At 45.6% G+C, this 16085-nt stretch overlaps 2 protein-coding genes across 3 annotated transcripts; one reads left to right on the forward strand and one right to left on the reverse strand.

Moving 5' to 3' along the window:
• Positions 1-916: 916 nt before the first annotated feature.
• Positions 917-2264, reverse strand: LOC136480611 (GATA transcription factor 16-like). 2 transcript variants are annotated; one of them, XM_066478111.1, is made up of 3 exons: positions 1978-2264; positions 1753-1869; positions 917-1624 (listed from the first exon to the last, which is right to left on the reverse strand). In XM_066478111.1, exons 1-3 carry the CDS (start codon positions 1996-1998, stop codon positions 1283-1285), a joined length of 480 nt encoding a protein of 159 aa, XP_066334208.1. In that variant the 5' UTR covers positions 1999-2264; the 3' UTR covers positions 917-1282. The 2 variants fall into 2 exon arrangements, with proteins under 2 accessions (XP_066334208.1, XP_066334203.1); XM_066478106.1 differs by having other exon boundaries at positions 1753-1872.
• Positions 2265-4795: 2531 nt separating this feature from the next.
• LOC136480626 (pumilio homolog 24-like) lies at positions 4796-10838 on the forward strand. The gene is made up of 17 exons (XM_066478117.1): positions 4796-5051; positions 5164-5217; positions 5655-5716; positions 5790-5871; positions 5972-6095; positions 6221-6304; positions 6457-6571; positions 6832-6982; positions 7087-7299; positions 7534-7605; positions 7765-7815; positions 7916-7966; positions 8067-8177; positions 8253-8393; positions 9082-9156; positions 9966-10204; positions 10429-10838. Exons 1-17 carry the CDS (start codon positions 4833-4835, stop codon positions 10556-10558), a joined length of 1974 nt encoding a protein of 657 aa, XP_066334214.1. The 5' UTR covers positions 4796-4832; the 3' UTR covers positions 10559-10838.
• The last annotated feature ends 5247 nt before the right edge of the window (positions 10839-16085 follow it).

Here is a 16085-nt window from a genome sequence, read left to right on the forward strand (position 1 = left end):
AAATTACATCATGGAGAAGACGGCCAGCACGGCCGTTGTACGTGCCCTAACAGCGCTGTCACTATCAATGGCTACTACACTACAATACCAGACGGCACAAGCCCCATCCTGTGTGACGCTGCTACTCGCCAAGAATCATGTCATCATCAGCAAGAGAAAAACAAAACGGAACAACCCCAACAACCAGGATCGCAAGATGCCCACGGGCCATCCATCATCTGTTAGCATCGGCCGGCCCATCGATTGACCTGATCAGGACAAAGATAGAGCAGCCATCACAAGATATTCCCCACGGCCAGGAGAGCGAGCGCATCATGCACCCTCCGGAAGAGGAAAATTCTCAGGAACCTTTCCAGCGCCTCCACTCCAGTCAGGACCGGCTTCTCCAGGTAAGCACTTAAGCAAGACTGCAAGAGAGAGGAGCAACAGGCGAGTGCAAAGCGCAAAAGCACACTCAGCTGCCGAGCCGAGCTGCGTGCTGGAGTGTTGACTGCCCTGCCGAGCGATGGAACGGGGCTTCCCTTTCAGGAAACACTGTCACCGTGGGTGCGTGCCCAGCTGCTGCTAAGTGCTGACCATTTCATCATTCCAGGTCGCAAGCAGCTGCTGCTAAGTGCTGACCATTTCATCATTCCGGCCGATGACGGGGAGGAACTCCGACATCAGAGAAACCATCAGCAGGTCAACCATGACGCAGAAGCAGCCACGCGCTCGTACATCAGCTCACACCACAGCAGAAACAACCGGCAGTGCAGTCCAGCATAGAGAGAGACGACGACGATGCAATGCAAAAGAGCTAGCTGGAGAGCACCCCCAGCATTTCCGGCCACGATTCCAGCCGGAGCACCGCACACTCGCCCAGATCCAGGAGCTGGTACCAGCTACTTCTACTCGCTTGCAAGAACGGCCGGAAGGATGATCATAATCTCTCCTTACATTGCAAGAGAAGGTTACAAGGCAGCTACTAGCACACTACCAGCGGTAGGATAACAACTAGAGGTGGGGGCAAGAACAGCAAGGAAAGGGACGGGGGAGGAACAGAGCTGCTACTAGCCTAGCACGGACACGGATTATTAACTCGCTTTGTTCGACTGATGAACTACTACTTAGCCGGGAGAACTTAGCATAGATCCAGAGGGGAAAAAGGGGTAGAGAGAGACAGACGGATCTCAATGGGCTCAGATCATGCTGCGTGCCGAGCAAATCTGCAGCTTGCAGTAGCATCGGCGCCGCAGCGGTCTCCTCTCACCGCCTTCGGGTGCGGTGCTAGGTGGGGTTGAAGTCAGGCGTACACGACGCCCGAGGAGAGCGCCATGAGCAGGATGGCCGCGCGCTCCTCCTCGCCGAGGCGCCGCCTCCGGCGCATCCGCCGCCGCTGCTTCAGCACCACCTCCTTGCCGAACCCCACAGCGCGGAGCTCCACGGTGACCTCGTCCGCCTCCCTCTCCCTCTCCCTCTCCCTCTCCCGCTTGGACGCCGCGGCGGCGGCGGCGGCAGCCGCGGTGGCCTTCTTCTTCCGCTGCTGCTGCTGCTCGTTGCCGCCGCCGGCCTTGCTGCTGGAGTCCAGGCCCATCGCCTCCCGTCTCTTCTTCCGGTACCGGATCCCGCACGCGTTGCACAGCGACTGCGACCACAGATCGGGAGCGGATTAGCCGAGGACAGCACAGATCGGGAACTGGAATGGGCCCCGGAGCCGCGCTAGGGTTCTGGGGAACGAGATCGGGGGGTCGGGATCGGGAATACTCTACTCACCATGGGCCCGCAGGGACCCCCGCGCCAGAGCGGGGTCTTGGTGGTGTGGCACTCGGTGCAGGCCTTGGCCTCGCCGGAGGCCGGCGGGCCCTCGTCCGGATCCAGCGCCCCGCTCCCCTGCTGCGTCGGCAGAAGAATGAAACAGACAGCGCGATTAATAAACACCCGCACCAACCCCGCATCCGGGACACAGATCGAGCGGGGAGACCGCGGATCGGAGCTCACCTTCTCGACGGAGGAGTCCATCTCCGGTGACAGGACCGGCGGATCTACCACCGCGGAACCACTCCCTTCCTCCTCCGTCTCCAGCCTCGCGGAGTCCCCGGCCGAGCCCTCCGGCGCCCGCCGCCACTCCCCCTGCGCGGATCTGGCCGCTGGATGTCGCGGCGGCGGCGGAGCGAACGAGTGGGGGAAGAAGGTACTAGGGGTTAGGAGCGGGAGAAGCGTCGAGTGGAGGGAACCGAGGCGTGCGGGGTGTTGTGGTGTGGTCGACTGGTGGGGAGAGAACAAAAAGGGGCCCTGCCCGAGTATTTCATCTCAAAATCAAAATGGAGGAGGGAAGACGGGCGCGGGCGTGGAGGGAAAACGGAAATCCGTGGAGGGAAACCAGGGGAAATTTGGGCCGTAGGGTTTGCATCAAGCAGCAGCTCGGGCGGGCCTTCGGTTCACAAAAGTTAGCGACGTTTAAATCTATGGGCTAAAGTTACGCGTGACATGAGAGGTTACGTAGCGGTGTCACATTAAATATTTGGATAGTAATAATAAAATAAATTATAAAAGCTGATGGTAAATAGAGTATCCGTTATCTATGGATATGAATACATATATAATTATAATAAATTCCAAATTTGAATTTGATTAGAGATATTTTAGATAAAATATGAATGGATAACGATATCATATGTTTATTTAATTTTGAGTATCTAGATAAAGATATGCTACGAATGCTAAATCTATAAATTTGAATACAATACATTTTATACGGATACCGAAGGTGTTCAATTAGAAAATATCCATATCGATTACACCTCTAGTGTTAACTTATTCAAAGGCAAAATAATTTTATAGAAACTATATAGAAAGTTTATATGAAATCATTTTGTTTTTACTCGAAAAACATGAAATTTGAATATTGCTTCAGTAATGAAAGTAGATAAAAGTCTAGTGGATTTTCTCCGTTTTGTGATTTTCTAGCGTTGCAGGTTTATATGTACAATAATTCGTTGTGGAAGTTCATTTTCCAAAAGGAAATATAGTGGGGCACTAACAATTTCTGTAACATCATTTTCAGAGATTCCACACCAAAAATTTTGGACACGACACAGGAGTAGGATTGTAGGACACGTGAAGGAGCAAAGCCACAGGTCTAGGCTATAGCCACACCTGGCCCCAGGTACCAGAAGGCGGCGGAGTTCAGTACTTCAGTGGCACGTCTACTTCAGTCCCAAGCCAGAACCCTCCACCTCGCTTCTCTAGCCTGTTTAATGTTTTACATGTAGCTATGATCAATTATAAATAATTTTTTTTTGTATATCATTGTGTGGTTATTTGATAAAAAATGTATCAAGAATAAATAAGAGCAATATGATTACAATATATTTTTTTAGAAACCATCGATATAATAATTATGTTATATTTAGTTGCAACGCCCTTTTTGTCTAGTTTCCTTTGTTTACATATTCATTTGTTTACATAGCTTCGCCATATGTGCTCGATTAGATCATTCTTGAATTTCCTATGTGTTAGCCGAGCTATGATAGCGGAATTTCCAGTTCATCGCTTTTGGAGGGCGTAAATATTCTCTGTCAAAACATCCAATGACTCCTTCAGCAATTTTTCCCAAGATGATCAAAGAGGGAGTGAGTTCACAAATTGTAGACGGTGTTTTATGTGAACAAATAGCATAACACATTGCCCCTCCTCCCCTCGGTTCCTTATATTGACACATTGCCCAATCTGCTCCTCCATGCACAATTCAAAACTAGAAAAATAACAAGCATAGATGCGTAAACAGAGGGGAGGAGCAGCTCGCCATGACCTGGTGGCGGCTGATACCTTGAATAGCGGGCTTGCCTCTGGATTGTGGATTAGTAGCTACCTCTGGATTGCAGGCTAGCCTTGAATCTATACAGGAACAGGAGCATTTGAACTAGTGGACCGGGGGGGGGGGGGCTTGTGGGGCAGCCTCCCGTCAGAGGACTGTGTGGACGAAGACGAGCACCACGACCGTCACCCCACCGACTCCGATTTCCACGCGGCCCCTCGATCCGCCACTTCTTGCCCCTGTGCCATCGTCCCTGCCTCCACCAGCGCCACTTGACACTGCTCCTGCACGCCCGCCACGGCAATGACGCCATCGAGCATGGGCGCAGCCTCACCTCTAGCCAAGCACGACGGCCACCCACGCGGGTGGGGGATTCTCCCACGTGCACAGCTTGATCCACGCGTCGTCGCTCGGAGGCGACGATGCTGTACAGCGCGTCCTCGTCTGGCGACTTAGTTTGGGAGCACGAGCCAGCGTTGTCGCCTCGCGAGACGACGGACTCGCCCGTCTTCTCAGTCCCAAGGGTGTGCCCTCAGTGAACTTCAATTCGAATTGGAGGATGCGGCGAGGGTGCCACACGGGCGCCCGCGCGCGACCGCGCCGCACTAGATCCAGGCCAGACCGACACTACGACCCAAAAAGAGGAGCCAAGGCCCGTCCAACCGATCCGGCGCAGGCCGGGTTGGCGGCAGAAGTGCAGGCCTGCGCTGTCCGCCGCGGGAAAACCCTCAATTTGCCGCCCTCAATGAATTGACGGAACTGCCCTTGTTCGCTTTGACCGGTCAGCTGGGCTGGGCCGGAGCAAAGCAAACACGTCGAAACATCTTGGAGCCATGGGCCTCGGTTGCTGGATCGGACGCATCTGCAGGCGCCATGGCCCGAAACCGGAAGATACCCTGAGCGGGCCGCCACTGAGGCCTAATACTAGCCCACTGGCGGGCGAGCTCGTATAAACCCTAGCTAGGGCCTATCTGGTCCGGTGAAAACCCCTTCCTCGTCCTCTGTCTCCACAGCAGAGCAGCGAGCGGCGCGCGCGATGGCGGGCGGCGGCGATCTCCAGAGCGCGAAGAAGCGCAAGCGCGAGCACGCGGAAGGGAAGGCCAAGCCTCGGCCGCATGTTAAGGGAGGCGGGGACGGAGCGAAGCGGAAGAAGCACTCGGCCGCCGGCGGCTACGCGGCCGATGGCGGGGCCGGAGAGGCTGTGGCGAGGAAGAAGACCCCGGTTACCCCCAAGGAGAAGCGCCTCGCGGCCAAGGTATCTCTTAAATGCTCGTTTGTGCTCGGAAGCGCTGGAGCATGGGCTTCGATCGAGGCCGCTGCATTTGTATCTCTGAGCTTCAATTGACGGACGGGCTGGACTGTAACAGGAAATGTCGGAGGCCAGGAAGATGAAGAGGAAGCAGCATTACAGCCTTGAGAAGGTACTTCAGTTTTTTTTTCGCACCGTATGTTCCAATTTGTCCAATTTGGGGCTTGCAGCACCTGTTTTTAGGTCACAATTATGATTCTAGTTGTAACACTTTTGCTGTAAAGCTGCAACCTGACTTGCATTGTGGTCGATCAATCCACTATGGACTGAACACATCAACCTGTATGTATTTATGTAAAGAGAGTCAGTTTCTACAACTAGGTTCTGCTTGTGGTACTTAGATATTGGACGGTTCTTTTGATGATTATTATGTGCTCAACTATCCAAACCTGTTTTTTTTTTGCCTTTTCGAATTGGGACGTTACCCCCCACAAAGATCATCAACATTAACAAGTTCTTCAACCTTGACTGACATTTGGGGTGACAGTAAACTCGTCAGTTTGCTATATTCAATGCTCTTTTGCTCTGATTGACCCTGAATACCGGCAGGAACTAACGAAACTGTGGGAAAAGATGAGATGCCACGATGTGAGCAAAGAGGAGAGGTCCAAGTAGGCATTTGGATCACAGTCTTGTATCTTATGTTTGCAATCATATACATTGACATAATTGTCACCTTTCCAGGGTAGTAAGTGAGGCTATCAAGAAAATGGATGGGAAATATTTGGATATCGCCACATCACATATTACTGCCCGTGTTCTTCAAGTAAGCTGAGCACACACAGTATTTGTCAATCTGCTCTGTTTTTTGTTATGTTGCCTGTGTCCTGGCTTTTGATGATCAGTTGATTACCGTCTTTTGGCAGACATGTGTAAAGTGGTGCTCACAGTCAGAGAGGGATGCTATTTTTAATGTTCTACATCCACATTTGCTCGATCTTTCTCGCAAGAAATATGCGGTTTTCCTTGTAAAGAAGCTTGTAGAACTCGGTACATTTCGTATAACTTTATATACGGATCAGATCACGCGTGGGCATGTGGCTATGTTAGAATGGTACATGATAGTTTGATATGACCCTTAGCTTCATTAACATGTCTCCTGTTTGCGGTTGCAGCCTCTAAAAAACAGTTTGCCAGTTTCATCTCTTCTCTTCATGGTCGTGTTGCCAAACTTCTTCATCATACTATAGGAGCTGCAGGTGTGTGTTCAATTATGTTATTGCAGTGAATGGCTTCAGACCCGCCATTTTCTCTTCTCATGTGTTCCTATAAGAAACAATTGAAATAAATCAAGGTCTCATCAATATATGTTCTTTCTTTTTTTGAAACAAATATATGTTCTTTCTTGCAGTCGTTGATTATGCATTTCAGCGGGGAACAAAACGTCAGAAAAGACAGTTGTTACTGGAACTGTACTCCACTGAACTTCAGCTATTCCAGGATCTGACTTTACAAAGTTCCTGCTGGTTGGTACAATATACATCCTGGAATCCTGGTCATGTATTTTAGAAGTTCCCTTTGCTATTTATTCTTTCTGAACATCTTTATGAACAGTTGTAATAACCTAGAGCTAAGCATGTCTTTTGCAGTTTTTCCCTGTCTTAGAATTATAGGGGAAATTAATGTGACTTTGGTTATCCGTACGAGAGATTTTTTTTGTCTCTAGATACAACAGTTCCATGGATTTTATTTTGTGGTAAATCCTAATGTTCAACTCCTTTTCCAGTTTGATAGATACAATTTCCAAGCTTGGGTTGCAGATATCATCTGTCCTGCAGTACATGACTATTGTGATTCATAAAATCCTGGAGAAAGGTACTGTTGAGTATTCAATAGTGCACACGGCCATATTGGAGTACTTTACAATTGCAGATAAGGTAATCGCATTGTATCCTTTGTTGTGCAATGTTTATTTTACCTGCCCTCATCTGTGAACTAAGTATTCAGTTTATCACATTGTAACCTATTTCTGTTTTGGTAGACCTCAGCCTCGGACGTTATTTGTCAACTTACCCCCCTTCTTACTCAAGGAGCATTAATCATAGATGGAGATGAACCATCAAATGCTCTGGAGCTACCAAAGAAAACAAAAGCTAAGAAGAAAAGGTCGAAAGAACCACTTATCATTAGGATCATGCAGACAAGGGAAGGATTAAAACTAGGAATTAGTTGCCTCAAGCATGGCAGTGCAAAGGTATTTCTGTACAGGTTCTTATTATATATTAACCCCAGTTCAATCACTTTCTCCGCTACTATCCACTGGTGTTTTGTTCGGTGCTGGTTTATTTTTGTAAATTTTGTGGTGCTTGTATATTTGCAAATTGATTATGCACTACATTGTACCGAGTACTCCTTGTTGCGTATTTATTTTCTGCTGCATGTACTATCTTCATTAACAAGACTAAATGGACATGGCAATGTATTTCAGGACAGGAAGAAGATCATTAAAAGTTTGAAGGGGCACATTATGAAGCTTGCTCTAAGTGATTTTGGATGTCTTGTGAGTAATGACTGTATTTATTTACAATTATTTTGGCTCTTAAATTGGGAATATTGTGATCTGTTAAGCATTTCTCCCTTTTCTAGACAAGATTCAAGTTCTTACAAATGGATTCGATTTACCCTCAGTCCTCTGCTAACACATCTCTTTTTTATCCAGTTCCTTATCTGCATTATTTCCATTGTTGATGACACAAAGCTTGTTTCTAAGGTTGGTTAGCACCTACAGTTTGCTTTCTCTGAGAATCATGCCTCTTGTTGCAAAGCAGCTAGAAATGGGCGACACTAACAGTTTATCTTTGGCCTGGTAGATTGTCATTCAAGAGCTGGCAAAACATATAAAGCAGCTCATTTTTGACAAGGTAATGGTTTCCCTTTGTCCGAATAGTTTATCTTGGTTTTTTTGTAAATTTGTGCACTTAAGATTAAGACTAGTACTAATGGATCTACTTGCTGGAACAGAATGGGAGACGACCATTGCTGCAACTACTTCACCCTCTTTGCTCACGCTATCTTTCTCCGGATGATCTGGCTTGTCTGAACTACAATGTACCTTCTCTTAGTCCAACAGAGGCAAGTTAGCTACTCTTTCATCTCCAAGTATTCTATAGAGAAAGACATCCTAAATAGTTGATGTTTCTGGTTCAGGGTGACACATCAGAAAATGAAGTAGATGGTGTGCCTGATGAAGATCCCAATGGCTTAGAAGGCATGCAAATTGTGTCTGAGAGCAAGAAGGATCCATTACAAAGGCGACATGAACTGTTGGTCAAGAGTAAGCTGGCCGAGGTGATGCCCGTACCTATTTCATTAAAGAACATATCATTCTTTTAAGAAATGTGTTAATTCTTGCAACTAGGGTAGATATAGTTTAATCACAAAAACTCTAATTCCAGGCTGCTGATCTCAGTGCACAATGTTTTGTGTGAACAGCCATGGTTATAGAAAAGAAACAAAATAAGTGGCCAGTAAATTATGTGCAGTAGTAGGTCACCTGCAGCATTGCTTGTGTATCCACCCTTTTTTGTCTGCGTACGTAGTGACTATTCTGTATCCTTTGAAATAAGATAGGTTATTGCCTTTCTGTTTCTGAAGTTACCAGTGATTCTGATTATATTTCTGTGCCTTGGCCTGTCTTCTTGTGGTTGCACTTATCTCCATGGAATTCTATTTACTATGCTGTGGAAGCATAACCCAAATATGAAATAATGTTGTGGATGGAAATTGATGTATTGGAGATTACATTCACTCCTGTTTGCGTTAGTGCTTAAAGAGAAAGAATACTACATCATTAAGCATGCCCTTATAAAAGTTAGTCCCACCAATGCAAACGGGTTCTTAAATAAGCTCAACTAACTTGTTAGTACACTTCAAGCACCTGGAGTAAACAGAAACATCTTATCCTCCTTATAAGCATCTCATGCACTTGATGACTGGATTTCGTCCTCCTAATATATATTTTTAAATTTGTTTGCAGGCTCTCATCCAATCATGCCTTGAAAATGTTGGAGAATTACTTCGAACAAATTTTGGCAAAGAAGTATTATATGAGGTGATCTGCTGTTATCCATGGCTCCATGGAGATGGGAAACCTGCTCTTTACTATTTATGATTTTTATGTGCAACTCTTTTTGCCATCATGATCTTGATGTTCAATTTGTCCTTAGTATGGCATAAACCTTTTTCCTCTGGTAGGTTTCTACCAAAGCAATTCCTTACCACAACATTGATTTGTATAATAACCTTTTTTTACCCAATAATGGCCATTGTTCATTGTTCATGCCATGTTAATTTAGTGTAGAAGTCCAAAATTCCTATAGCATTGTTTTGAAAGATAAGGGCAGGCCTGGTGCAGTGGTGAGAGCTGTCTCACTGAGTCACCAGGTCACGGGTTCGAAGCAGCCTCTGTGCAGATTTTGCGGGGGGGGGGGGGGGGGGGGGGTGGGGGGGCTTGCCTCGGTTTTTCCCTTCCCCAGACCCCACTCATGTGGGAGCCTCCGGCACTGGGTCTGCCCCATTGTTTTGAAAGGTAACCATTTTTTCTAATAATGACCATTGCCCATTCCATATTAATTTTATCTTCAAGTACAAAATTGGACCGACAAATGATGACTTTTGTGGACCTTTATGTTAATCTGGCTATTGATTCTCTATGTAATGTGGAGAAAGCTCTATCAGTTAATGCAATCTACTTTCTTTGGGATGTTCCTAGTGTCTTGAAGTGTTGAGTTGACAGGAGAATAACTATGTACATAATGCTTCATACAGACCTACCTATAGTTTTTTCCCCCTGTTATCATTTGTATAAATTTCATGACTATCCTGACTTGAATTGCGTGGTGCTATTTTTGAAACCTGAAGATCGCTGTTGGTGGTAAAGACAATGTTTTGGAGGGCCTCACTGATAGGATCCACATGTTGCATGATGCAATAGTGTCTGATGCAGCCCAACCGAAGACTGAAGATATTGAACATGCATTTGAGAACTTCTTTTCCAGCCGTGTAATCAGAAGAATGATAATTGACTGTCCAGCGTTTGCAGTCATTCTCTGGAGAAAGGCTCTTGAAGGGAAGTGCAATATATGGGCTGAAGGACACAGGTACAATGTTCTACTTCGCAATGTGATGCCATATTGCCATGTACTCGTGCTTCCAAAACTCATGCAGTGCAGATGTAGCTTGTTTGTGTGATTATGGCTTAATGTTTAACCCTTTTTCCATTACTGACTCTGAACTTGTAACAATTCAACATATTGCTGCACTTGCATAGTTACATGGTGTTATTGGATCTACCTCAAATTATATTTTGGACGTCTGGTTGCAGTTCGAAGGTGGTTGCAGGTTTCCTGGAATCGCCAAGTAAGGAGGTCAAGGATCTTGCAAAACCTGAGCTGCAGCCACTGGTTGATGCTGGCATCCTTAAAGTGCCAGACCCTAAGGTTGTTCAGAAATGACTCATGTGCGCGGACCTTTTTGCGTCAGGAAAGGACTCAAGGGCCATCCGTTCTTGTCTAAGGGATCTGGATAGGTTTTTGTCGCTTGAGCACGTTCTGCCCATAAATGTTTAGTCGTTCGAGTGTACGCCAGTCCGCTGTAACCTTGTAAAAGGATATATAGTAAACCAGATCCAATATTTTGTTTTAAACTCTGAATGCCCCTTTTTATCTGTAATTGTATTGGGAGATTGGTGTTCTTGTCCTGCTTTGAAGGCCAATAATGATTTTATCCTTGTTTTTTTGAATCCTAAGGCACCCTTCTCTCTCATTCGCTCTGGTTCTAGACTCCAAAAGCCAAATGAATAAATTAAAGGAACGAAAAAAATGAAGAAGACAACTTGTTAAACTATGTTTAGATATTTGCAAGTTTGATGTTATTTTTTATACGTAGTTAAAATATATGATAAATCACATAGTATTGGGAAAACTTTGAGAAAACGTTTGGATCATTTTATTTTTGGGAATTCAAATCTAGTTAATAGACTAGGCTATTTGGCTGAAATATGGCATTTCATAACTTTTCAAAGTCTACGTATAAGCCTATCTCAAATTCATAGCGTGGGAGAGAAAATTAATTCTATAGATCTACATGTGTTTTCTATTTGCAACTTAACATGTTGTTCAACTCGCCCCCCATGTAGAAATGTAACACATAAGTATCTCTTTTGTATGACCCACAATAATATATAAATATATTTCATATACAACCATATTAACTTAATTAACCTGTGTCTAAATTATGGTTATTAAAATTAATTCAATTTAATGATCCAAACGGACCCTGAGGGAAATTCATAGGAAAACTAGTACAGAATTCTTAACTGAATGGAAACAGTAACTCTTCTGAATGAAACAAATGTGAACTCTCATTCTTATCTTTCTCCACTGAACTGAAACGGTTGACTCTTCTAAACGAAACAAATGTTAACTCTGATTTTTATTTTGAAAAAAGCTGGAGCAAAATCGCAAAGTTAAATACATAGGACAAAATCATAATTAGACTTCAAAAAGTAGTGGTAGGAACACAAGAGCCATATTCTTTTGCTAACGTAGGTCGTTCATCATGACAAATTTATTCTACTAGTAGATATATGCCCGTGCATTGCACCGGGGTCATAATTTTTTGAATTTATAATCTCAGTAGTCAGACGCGGACATGTGAGCTCTGAAGACTTTGTATCGGATACGGACATGTGGTTCCAGTCTTCATACTAGAACACGATAGGACGTGCACGTATGAGCTCTGAGTAGAGAATGATTCGTATTGAATGCAAACACATGAGCAAGGATCAAGATTTGGTATCACTAGGTAGATAATGACTTTAGAGTATTTTTATGTGTAGAGAAGAGATTGTTATTCATACTATAAATCTAGTGTATATGAGGACTACAAAATTTCTATATAATTCCTCAATATTAATGTTGACCTATTTAACCCGCTAAATATCATATATTCTACCCTTTCACCTATTAAAACCATTTCATCTATCCCACAAGTCGTTTTAATTGATGGTTTCACTTTATGGCACAACAAGGGCCGACATGTCAGCATCATTGTGGCATGGCTCTACTTGTTAGTGCCTTTAATATCCGACCATCTCCTCCTTCACGTCCCTCTACTTGACAGGTCATCGCGTGCCCTCATCAGCAAGCACACATGAGAGTGGCTCCTGGCCAGAGCTACATGGGCTAAACAACACTTTCAGGCGTCCGATTTTGAACTCCTGAGGCCATGATCATTTGGCTCAATAGGCATTGCCTGCCAGAGCTCAAACCAAACAAGCCTGTAGCACCGTGAGTCACTCACGATGACTTGGGTTGGTCGTTCGCTCGTTGCCCATAGCCTTTGAGTCCTGCATCTTCTTGTGTAAGAACCTGGTGTCCTAGTAGGTCAAGCATTAGGAAACAATCTCCTGGTCCAATGCAGACGTTCAGTATTGAGCCATCACACATGCTATGGTTGAGTGTTGTTGGTTGCACACTGCTTCAAGAGCTTCATGTCCTGACTGTTTTTGCGGCCGTCATTTACTGTGACAATATTAGCGTCTCTATATGACCGCCACTGGTGGAGCCTCTTGGAGGCGAAGCTGGGCAACTGCCACCCCCCCCCCCCCCCCACCCCACCCCACCCCACCCTTCTCTGAATATATTTCTAAAGCAAGGCTATAGTCTGTTCATTTAGTTCCAGATCCCAGGCATTAGCTCATCTATAACCCATCACATTTCCAGGTCTATTTTTAGCTAAGAAGCTAGTCTTCTGTGTTTGGCCCATCTGAAAGGTCCTGGTTTGGTTTTGGTAATTGAGTGACAATCTAGGTAGACTAATATATGTTTAAGTGAAATACACATGTAATTAGTCCACAGGTACATGAGTGTGAGCAATACATGCCATGGAGGTTAGATGGCTTGAACTTGGTGCAAAGTTCACACATGTGATGAACGAGCTCATTGCATATGAGACATGACATAGAATCATGTGATCAAGGTGGAGAAGATCAAGACAAGACCTGGCTCGATGTACCGGTTGCAAGTGTGAAGGGCAAGTTGAGTGATGACTTGGCGCCGATGGACCGAGGCAACGGTAAAGAGCAAGTGAAGTCAAGATCGATGAACCAACAAGGTCACGTGATGATATGAAGTGGATCATATCATTTGTAATTAGTTTATGCATGTGTTGCATCAAGGATGGAGGAGATGGAATGGAATACGCAAGGCAACCGGTCATAGGTGTTTAGAGAAGTTTATGACTAGGTTTAGGATAGATGGCCGTACTATCAAGAAGGACAAACTTGATTGCATATCGGTCATCTAGTGTCACTCAAGTGATCTAACTTTGCGTCGTTGCTAGGATCGAGTGGCGTGGCAAGTTGAGTGACTAATCCTTTGAAAAATGTTTGTGAAAAGCTAACACACGTGCACAAGATGTTGTACACTTGGTGGTATTAGCACATTTACAAAGGAGAAAAAGTTGAAGTTGGTGTGGATCAACTCGGTGAAGAAAAGGAGGTGGACGCTAGCCTCGGTAGGACCTGCGCGTCCGATCAGTGTAAGCAGAAGAGGCACGGTCTCGGTCAATTGACCGGACGCTGGTGCCTGGAGGTGACCGGAAGCGACGCTTCTGTGTCCGGTCACCGTGACGTACGCTGACGTTGTAGCGCAAGGCGTGGCGATGACGCGTGGCAAGCGGAGAAGGACCGGACTCAGGCGCTACGTCCAGTCGTGGTGGATCTGACGCGTCCGGTCACGTTTTGTCGGCTCTGGACCCTCTCTGGAGTCGACCTGACTCAGTGGTGGCACAACGTCAGGTGCCAGAGTAGGGCGTCCGGTCAGTGTCTCAGCAGCGCGGGCGAACGTGTGATCAGACGTGGCTTAGAGCGTCAGGTCAGGCCAGCAGTGCGTCCGGTTGTTCTTTGAACATTGGCGCACAAAACCGACCGTTGGGATCGGGCGGCCCTGATTGAATCCAGGCGACACGTGGACAGTCGGGAGTGACCGAACGCAGGGCCTGGCGCGTCCGGCCATCACGACTGGTGCGTCCGGTCGCTGTGAATTTTCGACAGTGAAGGGGTAACGGCTATTTTAGCCCTTGGGGCTATAAATAGAAGTAGTGGCTAGCCTTGGACTGGTTGTTAAGGACACTAGAGCCTTGGTGGCTTATGTGGTGGTGCTTGGGAGCCCTCTAACTCACTTGTATTTGATAGTGATCATCCGATCGAGTGAGTGAGTGATTCTAGTGCGATTGCATCGTAAGGTTGCATCGAGTGGCACTAGGTGATCGAGTTGTAAGCTAATGGTGCTTGTTACTCTTGGAGGTTACCACCTTCTAGACGGCTTGGTGGCTTGTGACTCCATTGATGCACGCGAGAAGATTGTGCGGTGCTTCGGAGGAGGATTTGTGAGGGGGATTGTGCTCATCCCGCGGGGATCGCGAAGAGCAACTCTAGTTGAGCGTGTCATTGAGCTACCCTCACTTTTGGGGTAGGTTCTTGCGGTGCCCGACATGCGGGTTTGGCAGGTGATGCCAATTAGCCGCCGAACCACCAAGTGAGCGGTCGACACAACGGAGACTAGCGTGTTGACAAGCACGTGAACCTCGGGATAAAATCACTGTGTCATCCTTGTCTTCCCGTTGGTTTGCATCATCTTTACACAAGTTTGTATTTACTTTCATACACTTGTGCTTGTGTAGTTGCTCTAGTAATTAGTTGACTTGTGTAGTTGGCTAGTTACCTTCTTACTTGTGTAGCATAGAAGTAGCTCTCTTGCGTGGCTAATTTGGTCTGAGTAACCTTGTTAGTCACGTTATTTAGTTTGTGTAGCTAAGTAATTTGCGCTCTCTAATTTGACTTGTGTAGCCTTATTGTTGAGCATTGCTAGTGAGCTTATGTGGCTTTGTGCTTTTGCTTACTAGATTGTGTAGGAGCTCCCTCAATTGCTTGAGTACTAGTTGCATAGATTTATGTGACATTGCTACTAGAATTAATTAGGTGAGCTCTAGCTAGCCCGACACCTTTATTGTCTAATTAGGATCTTTTAATGTGCTTGTGAACTTAGATAGAGGAGTCTAGTCTTGGCTGGACCGTTAGTTTTAATTCCGTATTTGTTTTGGTTAGACGGTGAAATTAATTTTAGAAAGGGCTATTCACCCCATCTAGTCCGCCATCTCGACTCTACACTCTCCTTGATTTTACGTCAAGCTTCGCCGCTGATGACCGCTAATCTTGTCCATCATCATCGTACCAAGCACGTTAAGATGGACATCCACCTTTTTCATGATAAGCTGGCTTTAGGATAATTTTATGTGTTGCATGTCTGAAAGGGCCATGGATGTCGCCTAGAGGGGGGTGAATAGGTATTTCTAAAAATTAACACCTTCAAATGTGAAAACGATTAGTATTGGAATTTCCTATAACTCAAAAATTCTAAATCAGAGATATAAACCTCTCACAAGTTAACCACATAGTATATAACAAGTACTAAAAAATCTAAGAGCCATAAGCCTGCAATACAAGAGTTAGAGCAAAGAACAGATAAAAACAGCGCAGGCTCCAAATACTGGACATGTCCGGTATTGATACTGGACACGTCCGATATTCATAGGTTCGTCAGCTCATTCCCCCAACTTGCATCTTTTGATTTCACTTTTTGATCCAGGCTACAGGTACCTACTGGAGAATAAAATGGACCACAGAGAGCCTACACAATAACTCGAATACCACAAGTGAAACACAAATATCAAATGAAGATAAATTATGACATGATATTTTTTTACTGAAGTCGAACTCTATCGAGTCCTACTCTCCATTGAGGGGGCTGCGAGCGACCCAGCGAAGGTCAGCTCTAGAGGACCACGAAGGCCACTCTAGCCAGAATCTTTTCCAACTCCTTTTTCTCATTCCACTAGTTGATCCCTTCCCTTACGGTAGTGGAATTGAATCGTTATAAACTTTCTGAGGCACACCATAATCTCTTAGGTGCTCTCCGA

The sequence above is a fragment of the Miscanthus floridulus genome, chromosome 1, assembly GCF_019320115.1.
Source record: "Miscanthus floridulus cultivar M001 chromosome 1, ASM1932011v1, whole genome shotgun sequence".
Classification (NCBI taxonomy): domain Eukaryota; kingdom Viridiplantae; phylum Streptophyta; class Magnoliopsida; order Poales; family Poaceae; genus Miscanthus; species Miscanthus floridulus.